Source organism: Myxine glutinosa, chromosome 5 (genome assembly GCF_964187855.1).
Source record: "Myxine glutinosa chromosome 5, kmMyxGlut1.1, whole genome shotgun sequence".
NCBI classification, from domain to species: domain Eukaryota; kingdom Metazoa; phylum Chordata; class Myxini; order Myxiniformes; family Myxinidae; genus Myxine; species Myxine glutinosa.
Window position 1 is genome coordinate 20,994,285 of NC_136265.1, and position 23,274 is coordinate 21,017,558.

General features: G+C 54.9%; 1 protein-coding gene across 5 annotated transcripts in view; it reads right to left on the bottom strand.

Annotated features, from left to right (window-relative positions):
- LOC144892216 (uncharacterized) overlaps positions 1-23,274 on the bottom strand; it is a 256,345-nt gene that overhangs the window by 130,887 nt on the left and 102,184 nt on the right. Inside the window, exons 1-2 of one of the 5 annotated variants that reach the window (XR_013623425.1) lie at positions 11,271-11,367; positions 1,755-2,187 (exon numbers count right to left, since the gene is read on the bottom strand). The exons of 3 other annotated variants lie outside the window; for them this stretch is intronic. Coding sequence is in view for 1 of the 2 variants with exons in the window: in XM_078777674.1 (XP_078633800.1) it covers positions 1,755-2,175 (421 nt within the window). In the remaining variant the exon portion in view is untranslated. Of the gene's footprint in view, positions 1-1,754; positions 2,188-11,270; positions 11,374-23,274 lie in introns of those variants that run through there. One more of the 5 variants, XM_078777674.1, reaches the window with a different exon arrangement.

The window sequence follows — 23,274 nt, forward strand, 5'->3', positions numbered from 1 at the left end:
GCCATAAAGCCCAGATCGGTGGAGTGTTGCAGTGATGGTTGTCCTTCTGTAAGTTTCTCCCATCTCCACACAGGATCTCTGGAGCTCAGCCAGAGTGACCATCGGGTTCTTGGTCACCTCTCTTAACAAGGCCCTTCTCCCCCGATTGCTCAGTTTGGCCGGGCGGCCAGCTCGAGGAAGAGTCCTGGTTGTTCCAAACTTCTTCCATTTAAGAATTATGGAGGCCACTGTGCTCTTGGGAACCTTCAATGCAGCAGAATGTTTTTTGTAGGCTTCCCCAGATCTGTGCCTCGACACAATCCTGTCTCTGAGCTCTGCAGGCAGTTCCTTCGACCTCATGGCTTGGTTTTTGCTCTGATATGCATTGTCAGCTGTGAGACCATATATAGACAGGTGTGTGCCTTTCCAAATCATGTCCAATCAATTAAATTTACCACAGGTTGACTCCAATCAAGGTGTAGAAACATCTCAAAGATGATCAAGAGAAATGGGAGGCACCTGAGCTAAATTTCAAGGAACTTCAAACTTTGATCTTCTTCAAATGATGAAGAAGCACTTTTAAAATTCTACAAGCCAGATCCGGATTCGGATCTCCCCAAAATCTAATCATTTCATCCTTGTCACATACGCTGGCTGCTTTTCCGTCAAATGTCGTCCAAATCCGTCCACAATTTTTTCAGATATCTTGTACACAGACAAGCAAACACTCGTAAAGTGAAAAATGAGTCATACGAGCGAAAAATCACTCATAGAGCGACACTTGGCAAAAGATAAAGTATCCGGCTCTCTATTCTCAAGACTGAACTGTCAAACCTGTCTCCCTCCTCCAAATCCCGCAGGCGCCTGGTCAAATCTGTTTCTGGTGTTTGTTCCCCTTCTATTCCTCAAGGCAGTGTTCTGGGCCCTGTGCTTTTTCTGGTCTTAATTAATGAGCGATCCGATGCTCTGGAAAATCCTCTCACATGTCGTTCAATCCTGACAAATCTCACACCCTCACCATGTCTCTCCGAAAGCACCGTCAGGCAAACCCTGCATATACTTTCTGAAGAATCCTCCCTGCAACAACAACAACTGTTGGAGAAGATTGTCAATGGGGCCCGCAAGGCGAACCCCCCCCCCCCCCGCCACCCCCCCCCCCTCTAGCAGGGAAAATGGCCTTAAAATGCCTGGTGTGTGTGTGTGTCTGTGTGTGTCTGTGTGTGTCTGTCTGTGTCTGTCTGTGTCTGTCTGTGTCTGTGTGTGTCTGTGTGTGTCTGTGTGTGTCTGTGTGTGTGTGTGTCTCAAATAATACAATAAAATAAAATGGAATGGCAGTCAGGGGAGTATCTTTTTGACTTCAAAAATAGTTGGTGGTTGAATTCAGTAAGTTGACATGTAAATCCTATTCAAATTTTAAGTCAATCGGATGAAAATTGTAGATTTTAGAGGTTTGTAAAGGTTGTTGACCTTTGCCCGATGTTAACCTTGAAAATAGATGAAGGTCGAATTCAGTCAGCTGATGTGCACATCCCATTCAAATTTCAAGTCAATCAGACGACAATTGAGGACTTCAGAAATTTGAAAAAAAAGTGGTTGATCTTTGGCCTTTGTTGAGTTTTGACCTTAGGACCCCAACATCTAATCAGTTAATCCTTACATCATTATGCATGTCTAACAAGTTTAAATTGGATCACTTTCACCATTCTCAAGTTACAGACATATTACAGACTTTGACCTTTGACTTGGTCGACGGAGGCATAAAATACGTCACCTACCAGATTTGGGTGTTGATCCATCATCCTGAAATTGGAGACTGCAGAAATCACTGAGCCCGATTCCACAGAAACCAGAATCGTGGTCCAGATGCACATTTTGGGATCCGAAAATCTTTTCACAGAAACTGGAAAGTTCCCGAATAACATTCTCCAAGTTGACGAAAATGCTTCCCAAAAGAGAAGAACCTGCAATCTGGACATCTTGCGGCTTCGAAAAAGAATTCATAAATTTACAGAAGTCAGCATACATTGCAAATTGAAATTTCTCTTTGGCGAGAGAGAGGAGCTCGTCCCGCAATGGATCCGACTCAGTACAAGCTCGAATAACCTTCTGATTCTCAATTCCAAGCTTTTCGATCACTGCTTGGGCTGTTTCTGCTCTCAGTCCTTGTGATTGGAGCCATTCCATGAAGCTCTCCATTTCACCAATGACCTGCCAGGGATACAAAGCTCATGTTAATCACAGAAAGGTTATACATGTTATTTTCTTCACTCAGTTTGGAATGTTTTGCGAGTCATAATCTTATCCAATTTGATCACATATCCAGTGAAACAGTAAACGTATCCAGCTTGTTCACCACAAATATTGATTTGGGATAACGTTATCCTGATGAGCCCATAATAAGGGCGCAAGCTCGATCGGCCAATCTAATTCCAGGTATTTGTGACCAAAAATATCTGTCTTCAAAGACCTGAGTACCACATGGATGCTCTCCCAATCTGAAGTTGATGTGTTGGTATAATTTACGGAAACCACATCAGCATCATGTCGCGTTCAGGGTCAGAGTAGTTCCTCTTGTTTAACACACATGGACATATAAAACATGTTTTGTATTTTCCTCTCACTGCAATTGTCTCACACACATGGACATATAAAACATGTTTTGTATTTTCCTCTCACTGCAATTGTCTCACACACGTTCCAAAGCGTCTCCACTTTCCTGGAAGTTAAACTTTTCAGGTTCAACACGCATAATCCTGTTATCCCAGAAACTAGGTTTGTGCTTGGATGGGAGACGTACACATCGAAGGCTGGGTGTTGTACGCTTCGCACGGCAGAGACAGACACAGACCGGCACGCCAGAGACAGACACAGACCGGCACGCCAGAGACAGACACAGACACAGACACAGACACAGAAAGGCACGGCACAGACAGACACAGACACAGACACAGAAAGGCACGGCAGAGACAGACACAGACACAGACCGGCAGAGACAGACACAGACACAGACCGGCAGAGACAGACACAGACACAGACCGGCAGAGACAGACACAGTTCGGCAGAGACAGACACAGATCGGCAGAGACAGACACAGACCGGCAGAGACAGACACAGACCGGCAGAGACATACACAGACCGGCAGAGACAGACACAGACCGGCAGAGACAGACACAGACCGGCAGAGACAGACACAGACCGGCAGAGACAGACACAGACCGGCAGAGACAGACACAGACCGGCACGGCAGAGACAGACACAGACCGGCACGGCAGAGACAGACACAGACCGGCACGGCAGAGACAGACACAGACCGGCACGGCAGAGACAGACACAGACCGGCACGGCAGAGACAGACACAGACCGGCACGGCAGAGACAGACACAGACCGGCACGGCAGAGACAGACACAGACCGGCACGGCAGAGACAGACACAGACCGGCACGGCAGAGACAGACACAGACCGGCACGGCAGAGACAGACACAGACCGGCACGGCAGAGACAGACACAGCCCGGCACGACAGAGACAGACACAGACCGGCACGGCAGAGACAGACACAGACCGGCACGGCAGAGGCAGGCACCGGCACGGCAGAGACAGACAGAGACCGGCACGGCAGAGACAGACACAGACCGGCACGGCAGAGACAGACACAGACCGGCACGGCAGAGACAGACACAGACCGGCACGGCAGAGACAGACACAGACCGGCACGGCAGAGACAGACACAGACCGGCACGGCAGAGACAGACACAGACCGGCACGGCAGAGACAGACACAGACCGGCACGGCAGAGACAGACACAGACCGGCACGGCAGAGACAGACACAGACCGGCACGGCAGAGACAGACACAGACCGGCACGGCAGAGACAGACACAGACCGGCACGGCAGAGACAGACACAGACCGGCACGGCAGAGACAGACACAGACCGGCACGGCAGAGACAGACACAAACCGGCACGACAGAGACAGACACAAACCGGCACGACAGAGACAGACACAAACCGGCACGACAGAAACAGACACAGACCGGCACGGCAGAGACAGACACAGACCGGCAGAGACAGACACAGACCGGCAGAGACAGACACAGACAGGCAGAGACAGACACAGACAGGCAGAGACAGACATAGACACAGACCGGCAGAGACAGACACAGACCGGCAGAGACAGACACAGACAGGCAGAGACAGACATAGACACAGACCGGCACGGCAGAGACAGACACAGACCGGCACGGCAGAGACAGACACAGACCGGCACGGCAGAGACAGACACAGACCGGCACGGCAGCGACAGACACAGACCGGCACGGCAGCGACAGGCACAGACCGGCAGAGACAGACACAGACCGGCACGGCAGAGACAGACACAGACCGGCACGGCAGAGACAGACACAGACCGGCACGGCAGAGACAGACACAGACCGGCACGGCAGAGACAGACACAAACCGGCACGGCAGAGACAGACACAGCCCGCCACGACAGAGACAGACACAGACCGGCACGGCAGAGACAGACACAGACCGGCAGAGACAGACACAGACCGGCAGAGACAGACACAGACCGGCAGAGTCAGACACAGACCGGCAGAGACAGACACAGACAGGCAGAGACAGACATAGACACAGACCGCCAGAGACAGACACAGACCGGCACGGCAGAGACAGACACAGACCGGCACGGCAGAGACAGACACAGACCGGCACGGCAGAGACAGACACAGACCGGCACAGACAGACACAGCCCGGCACGGCAGAGACAGACACAGACCGGCACGGCAGAGACAGACACAGACCGGCACGACAGAGACAGACACAGACCGGCAGAGACAGACACAGACACAGACCGGCAGAGACAGACACAGACACAGACCGGCAGAGACAGACACAGACCGGCACGGCAGAGACAGACACAGACCGGCACGGCAGAGACAGACACAGACCGGCACGGCAGAGACAGACACAGACCGGCACGGCAGAGACAGACACAGACCGGCACGGCAGAGACAGACACAGACCGGCACGGCAGAGACAGACACAGACCGGCACGGCAGAGACAGGCACAGACCGGCACGGCAGAGACAGGCACAGACCGGCACGGCAGAGACAGGCACAGACCGGCACGGCAGAGAGACACAGACCGGCACGGCAGAGACAGACACAGACCGGCACGGCAGAGACAGACACAGACCGGCACGGCAGAGACAGACACAGACCGGCAGAGACAGACACAGACCGGCAGAGACAGACACAGACCGGCAGAGACAGACACAGACCGGCAGAGACAGACACAGACCGGCAGAGACAGACACAGACCGGCAGAGACAGACACAGACCGGCAGAGACAGACACAGACCGGCAGAGACAGACACAGACCGGCAGAGACAGACACAGACCGGCAGAGACAGACACAGACCGGCAGAGACAGACACAGACCGGCAGAGACAGACACAGACCGGCAGAGACAGACACAGACCGGCAGAGACAGACACAGACCGGCAGAGACAGACACAGACCGGCAGAGACAGACACAGACCGGCAGAGACAGACACAGACCGGCAGAGACAGACACAGACCGGCAGAGACAGACACAGACCGGCAGAGACAGACACAGACCGGCAGAGACAGACACAGACCGGCAGAGACAGACACAGACCGGCAGAGACAGACACAGACCGGCAGAGACAGACACAGACCGGCAGAGACAGACACAGACCGGCAGAGACAGACACAGACCGGCAGAGACAGACACAGACCGGCAGAGACAGACACAGACAGGCAGAGACAGACACAGACAGGCAGAGACAGACACAGACACAGACCGGCAGAGACAGACACAGACCGGCAGAGACAGACACAGACCGGCAGAGACAGACACAGACCGGCAGAGACAGACACAGACCGGCAGAGACAGACACAGACACAGACCGGCAGAGACAGACACAGACACAGACCGGCAGAGACAGACACAGACACAGACCGGCACGGCAGAGACAGACACAGACCGGCACGGCAGAGACAGACACAGACCGGCACGGCAGAGACAGACACAGACCGGCACGGCAGAGACAGACACAGACCGGCACGGCAGAGACAGACACAGACCGGCACGGCAGAGACAGACACAGACCGGCACGGCAGAGACAGACACAGACCGGCACGGCAGAGACGGACACAGACCGGCACGGCAGAGACGGACACAGCCCGGCACGACAGAGACGGACACAGACCGGCACGGCAGAGACAGGCACAGACCGGCACGGCAGAGACAGGCACAGACCGGCAGAGACAGACACAGACACAGACCGGCAGAGACAGAGACAGACACAGACCGGCAGAGACAGACACAGACACAGACGGGCAGAGACAGACACAGACCGGCACGGCAGAGACAGACACAGACCGGCACGGCAGAGACAGACACAGACCGGCACGGCAGAGACAGACACAGACCGGCACGGCAGAGACAGACACAGACCGGCACGGCAGAGACAGACACAGACCGGCACGGCAGAGACAGACACAGACCGGCACGGCAGAGACAGACACAGACCGGCACGGCAGAGACAGACACAGACCGGCACGGCAGAGACAGACACAGACCGGCACGGCAGAGACAGACACAGACCGGCACGGCAGAGACAGACACAGACCGGCACGGCAGAGACAGACACAGCCCGGCACGACAGAGACAGACACAGACCGGCACGGCAGAGACAGACACAGACCGGCACGGCAGAGACAGGCACCGGCACGGCAGAGACAGACACAGACCGGCACGGCAGAGACAGACACAGACCGGCACGGCAGAGACAGACACAGACCGGCACGGCAGAGACAGACACAGACCGGCACGGCAGAGACAGACACAGACCGGCACGGCAGAGACAGACACAGACCGGCACGGCAGAGACAGACACAGACCGGCACGGCAGAGACAGACACAGACCGGCACGGCAGAGACAGACACAGACCGGCACGGCAGAGACACACACAGACCTGCACGGCAGACAGACACAGACCGGCACGGCAGAGACAGACACAGCCCGGCACGACAGAGACAGACACAGACCGGCACGGCAGAGACAGACACAGACCGGCACGGCAGAGACAGGCACCGGCACGGCAGAGACAGACACAGACCGGCACGGCAGAGACAGACACAGACCGGCACGGCAGAGACAGACACAGACCGGCACGGCAGAGACAGACACAGACCGGCACGGCAGAGACAGACACAAACCGGCACGACAGAGACAGACACAAACCGGCACGACAGAGACAGACACAGACCGGCACGGCAGAGACAGACACAGACCGGCAGAGACAGACACAGACCGGCAGAGACAGACACAGACAGGCAGAGACAGACACAGACAGGCAGAGACAGACATAGACACAGACCGGCAGAGACAGACACAGACCGGCAGAGACAGACACAGACAGGCAGAGACAGACATAGACACAGACCGGCACGGCAGAGACAGACACAGACCGGCACGGCAGAGACAGACACAGACCGGCACGGCAGAGACAGACACAGACCGGCACGGCAGCGACAGACACAGACCGGCAGAGACAGACACAGACCGGCACGGCAGAGACAGACACAGACCGGCACGGCAGAGACAGACACAAACCGGCACGGCAGAGACAGACACAGCCCGGCACGACAGAGACAGACACAGCCCGGCACGACAGAGACAGGCACAGACCGGCACGGCAGAGACAGGCACAGACCGGCACGGCAGAGACAGGCACAGACCGGCACGGCAGAGAGACACAGACCGGCACGGCAGAGACAGACACAGACTGGCACGGCAGAGACAGACACAGACCGGCACGGCAGAGACAGACACAGACCGGCACGGCAGAGACAGACACAGACCGGCACGGCAGAGACAGACACAGACCGGCACGGCAGAGACAGACACAGACCGGCAGAGACAGACACAGACCGGCACGGCAGAGACATACACAGACCGGCACGGCAGAGACAGACACAGACTGGCACGGCAGAGACAGACACAGACCGGCAGAGACAGACACAGACCGGCACGGCAGAGACAGACACAGACCGGCACGGCAGAGAGAGACACAGACCGGCACGGCAGAGACAGGCACAGTCCGGCACGGCAGAGACAGACACAGACGGGCACGGCAGAGACAGACACAGACGGGCACGGCAGAGACAGACACAGACCGGCACGGCAGACACAGACACAGACCGGCACGGCAGAGACAGACACAGACCGGCATGGCAGAGACAGGCACAGACCGACACGGCAGAGACAGGCACAGACCGGCACGGCAGAGACAGGCACAGACCGGCACGGCAGAGACAGGCACAGACCGGCACGGCAGAGACAGGCACAGACCGGCACGGCAGAGACAGACACAGACCGGCACGGCAGAGAGACACAGACCGGCACGGCAGAGACCGGCACGGCAGAGACCGGCACGGCAGAGACCGGCACGGCAGAGACAGACACAGACCGGCACGGCAGAGACAGACAGACCGGCAAGGCAGAGACAGACAGACCGGCACGGCAGAGACAGGCACAGACCGGCACGGCAGAGACAGGCACAGACCGGCACGGCAGAGACAGGCACAGACCGGCACGGCAGAGACAGGCACAGACCGGCACGGCAGAGACAGGCACAGACCGGCACGGCAGAGACCGGCACGGCAGAGACAGACACAGACCGGCACGGCAGAGACAGACCGGCAGGGCAGAGACAGGCACAGACCGGCACGGCAGAGACAGACACAGACCGGCACGGCAGAGACAGACACAGACCGGCACGGCAGAGACAGACACAGACCGGCACGGCAGAGACAGACACAGACCGGCACGGCAGAGACAGACACAGACCGGCACGGCAGAGACAGACACAGACCGGCAGGGCAGAGACAGACACAGACCGGCACGGCAGAGACAGACACAGCCCGGCACGGCAGAGACAGACACAGCCCGGCACGACAGAGACAGACACAGACCGGCACGGCAGAGACAGGCACAGACCGGCACGGCAGAGACAGACACAGACACAGACCGGCACGGCAGAGACAGACACAGACCGGCACGGCAGAGACAGACACAGACCGGCACGGCAGAGACAGACACAGACCGGCACGGCAGAGACAGACACAGACCGGCACGGCAGAGACAGACACAGACCGGCACGGCAGAGACAGACACAGACCGGCACGGCAGAGACAGACACAGACCGGCAGAGACAGACACAGACCGGCAGAGACAGACAGACACAGACAGGCAGGCAGAGACAGACACAGACAGGCAGAGACAGACACAGACAGACATAGACACAGACCGGCAGCGACAGACACAGACCGGCAGAGACAGACACAGACCGGCAGAGACAGACACAGACCGGCAGAGACAGACACAGACCGGCAGAGACAGACATAGACACAGACCGGCACGGCAGAGACAGACACAGACCGGCACGGCAGAGACAGACACAGACCGGCACGGCAGAGACAGACACAGACCGGCACGGCAGAGACAGACACAGACCGGCACGGCAGCGACAGACACAGACCGGCACGGCAGCGACAGGCACAGACCGGCAGAGACAGACACAGACCGGCACGGCAGAGACAGACACAGACCGGCACGGCAGAGACAGACACAGACCGGCACGGCAGAGACAGACACAGACCGGCACGGCAGAGACAGACACAGCCCGGCACGGCAGAGACAGACACAGCCCGGCACGGCAGAGACAGACACAGCCCGGCACGACAGAGACAGACACAGACCGGCACGGCAGAGACAGACACAGACCGGCACGGCAGAGACAGACACAGACCGGCAGAGACAGACACAGACCGGCAGAGACAGACACAGACACAGAAAGGCAGAGACAGACATAGACACAGACCGGCAGAGACAGACACAGACCGGCACGGCAGAGACAGACACAGACCGGCACGGCAGAGACAGACACAGACCGGCACGGCAGAGACAGACACAGACCGGCACGGCAGACAGACACAGACCGGCACGGCAGAGACAGACACAGCCCGGCACGGCAGAGACAGACACAGACCGGCACGGCAGAGACAGACACAGACCGGCAAGGCAGAGACAGACACAGCCCGGCACGACAGAGACAGACACAGACCGGCAGAGACAGACACAGACACAGACCGGCAGAGACAGTCACAGACACAGACACAGACCGGCACGGCAGAGACAGACACAGACCGGCAGAGACAGACACAGACCGGCACGGCAGAGACATACACAGACCGGCACGGCAGAGACAGACACAGACCGGCACGGCAGAGACAGACACGGCAGAGACAGACACAGACCGGCACGGCAGAGACAGACACAGACCGGCACGGCAGAGAGAGACACAGACCGGCACGGCAGAGACAGGCACAGACCGGCACGGCAGAGACAGGCACAGACCGGCACGGCAGAGACAGGCACAGACCGGCACGGCAGAGACAGGCACAGACCGGCACGGCAGAGACAGGCACAGACCGACACGGCAGAGACAGGCACAGACCGGCACGGCAGAGACAGGCACAGACCGGCACAGCAGAGACAGGCACAGACCGGCACGGCAGAGACAGACACAGACCGGCAGGGCAGAGACAGACCGGCAGGGCAGAGACAGGCACAGACCGGCACGGCAGAGACAGCCACAGACCGGCACGGCAGAGACAGATACAGACCGGCAGAGACAGACACAGACCGCCAGAGACAGACACAGACCGGCAGAGACAGACACAGACACAGACCGGCACAGCAGGGACAGACACGGACTCGCAGTTCTGGAATTCCAGAATAATTTCCTTGAGGAGTCCAATTTAACTTTAAGCAAGGATGGAATCTCGGTGGGAAGATCAACCAGGAATGTTACATTTTAGACCCACAGGATCTTTTTGATATTTTGAGATTACGAATCAGGTTTTCCATCGACATTTGGGTTGTAAACGTTAAATATCCACCAGAAGAGGGAAAGTAGATAATTGTACATCGTACCCTTGTTATGTTCCAACACTACACCTCCTCATTTAAAGGTCACATTCACATTGGATATACAAGTTAATTATAAACACTTTGTGACTGATTTGTAGTTAAAATGAAGAAAGAGGTTTAATCATCGTTGTGGGAAGTTTAGTGATGACGTGAAATAAAACAATGTGGCGAATGAAACAAAACGAGTGAAAAACACCTCATTAAATGAACAATCAAATACCTCATCGTACATTAATGAGAGGTAAAATGAGAATCTCAGAACAAACCTCTTCAGATCAGACCACATGAACTTTCGTCACAGGAACAGTTACAATACGAGGTTCAGGGGAAGTCTTTCTCCGTCATAGATTCTTCTTCTTCTTCTTCTTCTTCTTTCCCAATTTGGTGGTGTTTTCAGTGCTGTCGCGAGGATCTATATACGCCACGCACCTAAATACCTCGGATATGGATACTGGAGGTTTATAATGATATTACTTGCTCTGTTCCTTGAATACATTTTAAAACTGATTTGCAGGATCGAGGATACTTCTGAGTGAGACGGAGAAATACATCGGGTAGACCTGACCACGTGATCCCCATGTGACGGACTGCGTGACCAGTATTTGTGAAATTTCACCCAATTGGGTGAAATCGGTCTGAGTCTGGTGATCTGGTGCAAGAAATCGAAATTGGTCGAAATCTGGTGAAATATCAACAATACTCCCCACCACGAGGGGGCGGGGCATGTTAAGTAGTTAAGAACCAACAGGAAGCCAGTTCGGAACACCGCCGATGGGGCCGCAGTCAGCCACATCACCAGTACAACACCATGACAGGCAAACGTCATGCAAGGCAAGCAATAGCCACGCCCAGGAGGACCTTTGATTGACAAGGGGGAGGGGCGTACAAGAAGCGGGCCACACTGATTGGCCACCGACAATCGAGGTGCGACCAATGACACCTCGGCCAATCAGTGAGGGAGGCGAAAACATTCGGCCAATCGGTGCGGAGGGCGAAAAAGACCGACCAACAAGCTGCGCAAACGACACGTCCTGTGTGTGTTGGAGGGAAGGGCCAGTGGCGGTGACGTTTAGTGTTACAGTTGGACCGGACCAGTTGGACCGGACCGGCAGCTACCCAGGCAGGTACGATTAGCTTTGGCTAATTCGCCCATCACTGAACCTCGCGCCCTGGCCAAGGAGGCCGATAAATTTTTCTCGGCCAGGCGACACGTCGGAGCGGCCGCCTGGAACCCTGGGCCGACCGAGGCAACGCCCGCGCCATGACCGGCGCCACCACCAGCCGAGTTAGCGCCACCGGCGGCAGCGGCCGCCGCGACGCCCCATCGACCAAACCCGACGCGACCGCCGGAGCCTCCACCAGAGCGGACCATATGCTACTACCACGCCAGGTTCGGGCAGAAGGCCAGAACGTGCCGCCCACCGTGCACTTTCAGCAGGTCGGGAAACGACCAGGCCGGCGCTCGCTGCCTGCCATGAGCGTCGGCCATTCAGGCAGCCTTCTGTTTATTACGGACACAGCGTCCGGGCGGTGTTTTTTGTGCGACACCGGCGCTCAGCTGAGCGTGATACCCGCCTCGGTGCAGGACAAACAGGCCGCGCTTTGCGGCCCCGCCTTGGTCGCCGCAAACGGCTCCTCCATCCGCACCTTCGGTTTGTGCAGCGTCGCATTCTGCTTCGGGGGCCAGCGCTTCAGGTGGGACCTCATCACGGCGAACGTACCCATGGCCTTGCTGGGTGCAGATTTTCTTTGCGCGCATGGGCTTTTGGTTGACGTCAAACGGCGTCGGCTCATCAACGCGGAGACCTTCAGCTTGCTCGCTTGCTCATTAAGCGGCTACGCACCAACCAAGCTAGCCTGCGCTCTCCCGGCCGCGGACGATTTCACCCGCCTACTCGCCGAGTTTCCCACCTTCACGCAGCCGACGTTTTCGGCCGTCGCCGTCAAACATGGCGTCGAACACCACATCCCGACCACAGGTCCACCGGTCTACGCCAGGGCTCGTCGCCTCGACCCGGCCACACTCGCCGTGGCGAAGGCGGAATTTGACGCGCTGGAGTGATTGGGCATTGTGCGGCGCTCGAATAGCGCGTGGGCCTCGCCCCTGCACATTGTGCCCAAACCGGGTGGCGGATGGCGACCATGCGGCGATTACCGCCGTCTCAACGACGCCACCACCCCCGACCGGTACCCGATACCACATATACAGGACATTTCCGCCAGTTTGGCGGGGCGGGTGATCTTTTCCAAGGTCGACCTCATTCAGGGCTACCACCAGTTACCCGTCCGGCTGGCCGACGTGCCGAAGACGGCGGTAATTATACCTTTTGGCCTCTTCGAGTTCCTTTGCATGCCGTTCGGCCTTAAGAACGCGGCCCAGGCCTTCCAACGGCTGATGCACAGCGTGCTGCGCGACCTCACCTGCCTTTTCGTCTACTTGGACGACATTCTCGTCGCCAGCACTTCCCGGGCGGAGCTCCTCATCCAGCTGCGCACGCTTTTTGAGCGCTTCGGCCAGCACGGCCTCATCATCAACCCGGCGAAATGCCAGTTTGGCTTAACGGCCGTCGACTTCCTGGGGCACCGCATCACGAAGCGCGGGGCTGTTCCGCTGCCGACCAAGGTGGAGGCAGTCACAAGTTTCCCGCCCACGCCCCCGCTCCATCAACGCCCTACAGGAATTTTTGGGAATGGTAAATTTCTACCACCGGTTCGTGCCTCGCGCCGCCCACCTCATGCGCCCCCTGTACGAAGCCGGCCAAGCACGACGTCGCCTGGACCAAAGAGATGGACGAGGCGTTCACGGGCGCTAAGCTGGCGCTCGCCAACACGACCATGCTGGCGCACCCAGCGCTCGACGCACCCATCGCCCTCACCACGGACGCTTCCAACTACGCGGTGGGTGCCGTGCATGAACAGTGGGTGAATGGGGCTTGGCAACCGTTGGCCTTCTTCAGCCGACAGCTTCGCCCTAACGAGTGCAAGTATAGCTCTTTCGACCGCGAGCTCCTCGGCCTTTACCTGGCCGTTTGCCACTTCCGCCATCTTTTAGAGGGCCGCCGGTTCATGGCGTTTGTGGACCACAAACCCCTGGTCTTCACCATGGCCAAGGTTGCAGAGCCGTGATCGGCCCACCAGTAGCGCCACCTCTCCGCCGTGTCTGAATTTACGACGGACATCCGGCACGTCGCGGGCAAGGACAACGCTGTGGCCAATTGCCTCTCCCGGTCCGGCGCGAACGCCATCCACCTCGGTGTGGACTTCGCCTGCATGGCGGCCGACCAGACCGCCGACCCCACGGTGCAAGCCCTCCGGACAGCAGACACAGGCGTGCGGTTGGCCGACGTCCCCTTCGAGGACACAGGCACAGTTCTCCTGTGTGACGTTTCCCTGGGCCAACCTCGCCCCATCGTGCCCACCGGATGGCAGCGGCACATTTTTGACGCCCTCCACGGCCTTTCCCACCCGGGCCGGAAAGCGTCGCAGAAGCTCGTGGCAGCGAAATTCGTCTGGCACGGGCTCCGTAAGGACATCCGTGACTGGGCCAACGCCTGTGTCGCCTGCCAGCGTGCGAAGGTCCACCGGCACACCCAGGCCCCGTTGGCACCATTCGACATGCCCGCGCGGCGCTTCGACCACGTCAATGTGGACCTGGTGGGACCCCTTCCCTCCTTACGGGGCTTCACCCACCTCCTCATGATGGTGGACAGGACCACCAGGTGGCCGGAGGTCGTCCCGCTGACATCAACAACATCCGCCGATGTGGCGCAGGCCTTCATTGGCACCTGGATTGCCCCGTTTCGGCGCCCCCTCGGACATCTCCTCCGACAGAGGCCCGCAATTCACCTCTGAGCTTTGGGGCGCGGTCGCCCAGGCCTTGGGGGTCAAGCTAAACCGCACCACGGCCTACCACCCCCAAGCCAATGGCTTGTGCGAGCGGTTCGACCGCTCGATGAAGGCCGCTCTCAGGGCCAGCCTCCAGGACGACGGTTGGGCTGACAGGCTCCCGTGGGTCCTATTGGGCGTCCGAACGGCCCCTAAAGAGGACCTCCAGGCTTCCACCGCCGTGCTGGTCTCCGGCCAGCCACTGCGCGTGCCGGGCAAGTTCATTCCCAACGCCACCGGCCCCTGGTCCATGGCTCGCCAACGCTCGGTCCTCCAGGAGGCCGCCAGCAGGTTTGCCCCTGTGCCCACGTCCCATCACGGCTGCCCCCATCCCCACGTCCCCCCAGCACTTCGCACTGCGGAGTACGTTTTCATCCGGAACGACACACACAGGGGACCGCTCCGGTACGACGGGCCCCTCCACGTGCTGGAGACCGGGGACAAGCACTTCACCGTGGACATCGGCGGTACTCCAGATCGCATCTCAGTGGACCGCCTCAAGCCGGCCCACCTCGACCTGGACCACCCCCCGCAAGCAGCTCTGCCTCCGCGTCGAGGCCACCCCCCGGCGGGGCGGGCAGACCCCCGGCACCCCCCACCCCCGCCGTCCCACCACCCCGCCACCCCCCAGCCCTGCATGCATCGCCAGAGGGCGTTTCGGCCGGGTCATCCGGCCTCCCCGCAAGCTCACCCTTCAGGTGCGCGGGAATTCTGGGGGGGCGCGTGTGGTGGACACAATGCCAGCGGGTCATAATTCCACGCACCAGTGGGTGACGCGAGCGACCGGACGTGGAGCAAGGCTCGGGCCACGCCCGGAGCAAAGGAGTTGTGAGGCTAAGGGTGAACTGGAATACATGCCCCGCCTTTCGGCCGACCGGCCACGCCCGAGGGCAAGGCGTGGCCTCGGGATATATACGAGGGCTCGAAAGTCGAGCCCGCCCAGTGCTTACGTGCGAGCATTGAATAAAGTGTTTGGTTTTGTTCAACGCGTGGTGGCCTACCTTCTTGGCAAACGAGTTGTGTGTGCATAGCACCACAAGCTCAGTGAAACTTCGTTCCTGGTGTCGTCCATTTTGTCCGGCTTTATCGTGAGATCATAGCTCTACACTATGACGTAGTTGATGATGAGTAATGATGAGGCCGTTTTGCGAACTTTACGCAACTTTTTTCGTTAAAAAAGTTTCTTCGACAGTTCATTTGTCAATAAAGTTTGTATCGTAAACAATATTTACAAGTTTGTTATCATTTAGCAGTCGATATCCAATGAAAACTTGGCATTTGGTGAAATCTACTTCAATTTGGTGAAATTTAGGCACCCGATAGGTGAAATTCAAAAAACCCGAGTGGCAACACTGGTGGCGGACAGTGTGCGATCGACGCGATCTGAGCTCCTCATGCCGAGGGCAGAAAGAGAAAACATGATCCATATCCAAATCCTCGGGAACCTCACACCGGCCACACAACCCCGTCGGGTGACGTCATATCTGATGTTGGTAGAAGTTGAGAGAACAGTGTCCGAGTCGCAGCTTATGTAAGACTAGCAGAAGTACCCGGCATTGCCGGGCGGGGGAGGGGAGGGGGAGGGGGAAGGGGAGGGGAGGGGGAAGGGGAGGGGAACGGGGGGGGGAGGGTAGGAGAGGGGGGGGGAGAAGCAGGGGGAGGGAGGGGGGAGGGGGAGGGGGAGGGGGGAGGGAGGGGGGAGGGGGGAGGGGGAGGGGGGAGGGGGAGGGGGTGGGGGGAAGGGGGCGGGGGGAAAGGGAGGGGGAGGAGAGAAGGGGAGGGGAGGGATATAGATGGTTACTGGCAATTCATCACATCCACAAATGACGTAATCCACACAATTTATGTACTTTACATAACGTTAAAAGGAATACATGGCCGTGTAGATGGGGAATACAGTTTTTTTGAAAGAAATCACAAATATCAGATGAAAGTTTTTAAAATTTAGAACTATTCTCACTCAGAGTTAAACGTCACCGCAACATTACGTGGTTGCTTCAACATTTTCTGTGAATTATATGTCATCATTGTGAGATTTTTTTGTATTTTTTTGTATTTTATGAGATTTTTATATTTAAAAAAACGGCAAAAAAGCATCAGAACAGCTGTGAAAAAGCATCAAAACAACAGTGAAAAAGCATCAGAACAGCAGTGAAAAAGCATCAAAACAGCAATGTAAAAGCATCAAAACAGCAGTAAAAAGCATCAAAACAGCAACAATTGTCCGGTGATTTTTCAATCACCGCAGCTAAATATGTCTGAGTAATTAACTATTTTCCTTCGTGCCTTTTTGTGTTTTTTTTTTATACACATAAATACATAAAATCACATAAAATACACATAAAAATCAGATCAGAATCAGAATCAGAATCAATATTCTCACAATCATCACAACACACCAGACACGTAGTTAATTACGCAGTGCTTCCTTGTAAACAATGTTCTTTGTCTTTCCTTGTTCAGATATGATGTATAGATTTTCTCTTGTCCTACCCGACTACATCCTACGTATAGTTGGCCATGGGAGAAGCATGGGGAATCAAGGTTCAGTCCGACCACCTTGAGAGATTGTCCTTGCGCCTTGTTGATGGTCATGGCAAAGCTGAGCCGTACGGGGAATTGGAGCCTTTTGAACTCGAATGGCAGATCAGATGGTATGATTGGTATCTTCGGAATGAAGACCTGTTTCCCCGCTATAGTTTCCCGTAAGTATGTTGGCCTCAATTACGTGAGGCATCAACTTTTTGATAGCCAGTCGTGTGCCGTTGCACAGTTTTGGGGGATCGATATTTCTCAGGAGCATGATTGGAGCACCTTCCTTTAGATGGAGTATGTGGGGAGGCACACCCGGAGGCTGTAGCGAATTGAGGAACTCCACCGGGTAATGGACAGTCTCGTGGTCGTTTTGCATTGAGTCGACAGATCGGTAAGTTCTTAGATCCCCAGGAATAGTCTGCAGAAGATCCAAATTGATTTTGTCCACTGCATCGTTCTTTGGGGCTAGAATTGCCCTTTCACAGAGCCAGGAGTGATTTCGGTAGTTGGCGGGGATGTTGGGGAAGACGTTCGCCTTGAGTTCGTCAGCAGTGGTGACATTGTTGCCGCATGGTACGATGTCCAGTCCATCTTCAGGGCACGTCTCCAAATCTCCGTTTCCGATCTGTAACAGCTTCGCTGAAAAGGCGCCTGCGGCTACATCTCCATGAAGGGTGACACGCATGTTTGTGCTGAGTTTCAACTTCGTCACTTTTGACCATAGAGGAGATGCCTTTATACAGGAACGAAGTTCATCTGCCTTGGTTCCACGTGGTATGACAGGCAGGGTCTGTCTGAAATCCCCTGCCATCAGAAGAGTAATGCCTCCCATGACAGTCTGACCGTTTCGAATATCTTGCAGTGTGCGGTCAACTGCCTCCAGTGCAACTCTGTGAGACATTGTGCACTCGTCCCAGACAATGAGTTGGCATTGCCGAAATACCTCTGCGACAGCCGATGACTTGGAGATGTTGCACATTGGCTGCTCCGTGTTAGTGAGGTTGAGGGGGAGCTTGAAGGTTGAGTGGGCGGTCCGGCCCCCGGGGAGAAGAGTGGCAGCAATTCCGGAAGAGGCAACAGCCAGAGCAATCATCTTTTTCTGCCTGATTTTTGACAGGAGGAGGTTCATAAGGAACGTTTTTCCAGTGCCTCCAGGTGCATCCAGAAAGAACAATCCACCTTCAGAAGAGTGTATGCTCGCCAGCACATGCATGTAGATCTGTTCTTGCTCCATGTCAGTCTTGGCTCGTTTTCATTGATGTAGTTTTCCAACTCTTGTGCGTTGTATGAAGTCTCTCGGAGTACTTCCCGAGCCAGGTGATTCTGTTGTTGTCGCTGTGTTACAGGAAGGCCAATGACCTCCAGCGAATGTCCTCCAAGAGAAAGCAGTTTGTCTTCTATGAGTACTAAGGCTTCATTGTAGATCGCATCGGAGTAGTCTGCTTCAGCATGAACCTGTCTTGCCCTGTGGAGAATGTCCTCGCTGAGATCGTCACGATGGTTATTCCACAGTTGTACCGGATTGGAGAGACCGCAAGTTTGTAGCATGATGGCAAAGAGATTTCTCAACAGGGCTGGAGAGCGTGAGACTGCTGCTTCTTCTAGAGTGGCATCCCAGTGGCTGTCATCCTCCAGAAGGCCATGCAGGTGGCAGGGTTGGCGGAAGGTGTCACAAACCTGGCCGTTGAACGTTCTCAGTTCTTGGAAAGAGATGGGTCCTTTGACATGATGGAGTAGAAGGCGCAGGAAGAAGCATTCGAAATTGTTTGGATGTACAGTGTAGACCCGTCCAATTGCATCTGAACGGCGAATGTCGGGATGTCCCACAACTCGTGCTCCTTGTGTTCATCGTTTCCACGTCTTACTGCCAACCACTCAGGTGTAGTACTGTGGGACTTCATTGTAGATGAGTGTTTTGGCGAATTCGTCTTGTTGACACAATTGGAAGAATGCGGTAAGTGTAGTTGAACTTGGTGGTTCTGCTGCTTTTTGCCTTGCGTTGCTTTCTGTGAAATACACTCTCTGGCCATTCTCAAGATGTACGGAAAGGTGTACAACGGTTGGGTAGCGTTCGTGGATAGGGAAGTTGAGAACTCTCCAGATAGCTTCGTTACTACTGACGTAACGCCCCAGCTGATATGACTCGATCTCGTCGTTTTTGTTCCTCTGAAGGCCGAACATCGCCATGTCCGAACCTTTGTTGATGTATTTGCACACGTATTTGATTGATTTCACTGAGTTGCAGAACTCAACATTGAGATGAGCCTTGAACATTTTAGAGAGAAGTGGACAGTATGGTACAATCCATCGGTTGTCAACGTCTATGCTTCTGGTCTCGGAAATTGAAATAGATGTTTCCGATCCACCGCTTTCAGGCTTTCTCCTCCGGTAAAGTGGGTATCCATCCAGACCAGTCTGCGTTTCCTTGAGAAATGCCCTAGGATATCGCTTGGTGCATTTACCGTCCTTCATACACGGAGACGATGGATTCAGCCGGCCGCAAGGGCCATGCACCATCTGCGTTTTGACGATGTTGAAAAGCTCTGGATCCTCATCAGGGTTTGGAAGCTCAGCACTGATAAAAGAGTCTACATTGGAAGCGTGGATCTTTTCTTCTAGCCACACCAGAATGTGGGCATGGGGCAGGCCTCGTTTCTGCCATTCAATGGTGTACATGAAGCATCGGACAGTCCCGAAAACTTTGCCCTTCTTAATCGTCTGCATGAGTTCCTTCTGTTTCTGGTGGAATACCCTTGCGACAATGTCATGGCGATGCGTGGCTGCTGGTTGATCATCAACTCTCGCTTAATTTCTTCCCACTTCGGATTACAGGTGAAGGTAAGGAAAAGGTCGGGGCGACCGTAATTGCGTACGTATGCCATCGCATCCTGGGTCCGCTCGTGCATGTATCGGGGACCTCCGGTGAACGTGGATGGCAAGATGACCAGTTGTCCCATGTTCTGAACATCTCCGTCATTGTTGACAGCATCCCTGAGGTGTGCGTACGATTCTGCCCTCAGTTGACGTTGGTGGAGCCGGATAAAGAGGAGTCTCTCACTTTCGATTTTGGCATACATGTCGACGATGAACTGGTGGAACAGATCACGGCACTGCAGGATATGATTCGTGGAATTCTTTCTGACCATGATGTGGAAGGCATAGAAGTCATTCGCAGATACTTTATTTCCCCGGCCGCCAGCTTGTTCAACTTCAAAATGATAGCCATCTTGTCCTTTCCAGAAAATCAGAGAGTACTGGAGGGCGTCATAGAATCGGTGAGTCTCCGAAAACCGCTTCGTGCTGTTGTCGCGAAGATGCAGGACGATGTCACGATTGTTGTACTGCTCTCCTACCATGAGAACTGCAACGTCATTGTTGACTGGCTCGTTAAACCGACGTTCGTGCTCTCCATGAGGACGTTTGTCAGCTCGAATTACGACCTTGTAATCAGGTGAAGGCATTCTCTCCAATGTCGACTTGAAGCTGTTGACCAGCGCATTATTTGAGTGGAGCATATCTTGTAAGGCGAGGATTAGTTCAGAGCGGAGGTTGGGGAAGTTCTGTCCTCGTCGGGCAGCTTCTTCTCGGTGGTCACCCATAAAATAGATTTGTAAAAATTTCGGTTGCTCACCTGGTTGAGGGTGGATAGAGCCAATGAGGTGGTATACCTGGCCTTGCACCTTGAATGTAGGCATGAATCCTTGCTCAGTGACGACGCGATCTGCTCCAAACGAAGTCATTTGGAACGAAGAGTTGTAATTACGGATTTCCTTTAGGAAGTGTCTGGATTGAGTCGTAGTTGATTGAAGTAGTTCTTTCAAAGGTTCCGGTGGAGATTGGAGAGAAGGCAAAAGGACATTGCCTCCCCTGCAACACATTCCTGGTGTTTCTCCCTTCCATTTCAAGGCATGGCAAAACTGACAGGTAAACGACATGGAGCTAATATCAACGTTTGAGGAGTAGTCAGTGTTCGGATTGTAACTGAATGCAGCCTTCTCCCATGCAATGGCCGGCTGCCGTCTGCCTGATGGTTGCCAGTTGTTGAGTCGTTTTTGGCGCTGTTCTTCTGTCTCTCGCTGTCTGGCCCTCGCCAGACGTTGTTGATTGGCGTTTACACGTGCCTCTGTCTCATCTTCTGTCTCTCGCTGTCTGGCCCTCGCCAGACGTTGTTGATTGGCGTTTACACGTGCCTCTGTCTCATCTTCCGTCTCTCGCTGTCTGGCCCTCGCCAGACGTTGTTGATTGGCGTTTACACGTGCCTCTGTCTCATCTTCCGTCTCTCGCTGTCTGGCCCTCGCCAGACGTTGTTGATTGGCGTTTAGACGTACCTCTGTCTGATCTTCCGTCTCTCGCTGTCTGGCCCTCGCCAGACCTTGTTGATTGGCGTTTAGACGTACCTCTGTCTGATCTTCCGTCTCTCGCTGTCTGCCCCTCGCCAGACGTTGTTGATTGGCGTTTAGACGTGCCTCTGTCTCATCTTCTGTCTCTTGCTGTCTGAATCTAGAGACACGTTCTTGATTGGCTTGTCGATGGTGAAAAGTATCTTCATCGGTTTCATGGAGTCTCCGATCAGCGATTTTCCTTGCGCGGGAGGTTGAACGTGACAAATTTCTTTTCTTCGGTGCCATTGCCTTTATCACAGTCAGTCTTCCAGTCACTCACTCATAGACAAATTCAAAATACCAAATTCAAAATACTCGTAGACAAAATACCGCGTTTACACGTAGTAAGAAACAACGCAAACGGAAGATTGCAACTCTGCGTCGTGTCGTGGGCGTGGCCTCATGTTCCCAGGTGATTGGCTAACTCGAGTTCGAGTGAGCCATAATGCGCTGCGTTATGGCAAAAAAATATGGATCTAAAGATGAAAGGGGAAAAAACCTATGTGGTGTGAATGGCAATGTTCCTCGCTGAAATGTGAAAAAACGCACTCGCTTTTTTCCCGCGACACGGAACTGTGAGTTCATGGCAGCAAGGACCATCACGTGATCGCTCTGAGCGAATATACATCGCTCTATTATAGCTCGCTCTACTAGTACCGACTGCAAAGCCGCAATGAGCCAGCGAAGCCAAAACCTCTTGCCACTATTTTACCCATCACCATGGCATCAGTAGGTTAGGTAGTTGGTAGGTAGGTAGTTGGTAGTAGGTAGGTGTAGTAGGTACCGTACATGGTAAGACTTGGTAAAAGAGAAGAGCAGACAGTCCTCCCCAATACCTGCATACCTCTTGCCACTATTTTACCCACCACCATGGCATCAGTAGGTTAGGTAGTTGGTAGTAGGTAGGTAGGTAGTTGGTAGTAGATAGGTGTAGTAGGTACCGTACATGGTAAGACTTGGTAAAAGAGAAGAGCAGACTGAGACAGTCCTCCCCAATGGCAATACCTGCATACAATACAATAAATGTCACAAGAAGCTTAAGGAAGTAACTATACGATGTGCTAGCTTAAGGCCTATTTTTAACTGGGTTTAACATACGTTTTCACAGTAAGTGTGTAGTCTTCTAACTTCAGTCGCTGTCAGGCGCCAGGGCTGCTTCTCTGACTCTCCGGGCACGGCAGCTTCGTCCACCAGAAGACGTTAGCTTGCAGTGATTAATTCGGTGAATTCCATCTCAACTTCGGATATTTCCGGCCGTGAAAAACTATCCGTATTTCTAAACTAAATATGTAAACCGCTTATACCATATTTCTGGCCGTGAAAAACTATCCCATACGGCCGCGAGATTTCTAAAAAATAATTCTTCGTCAATTTTAGAATATTTGACGCCGTTTTCACCGTCCGAAACGCGTAATAATATTTTTTCAAATGCTCGAATCTCATTGGTTCTGGTCTTTGATGACGATTT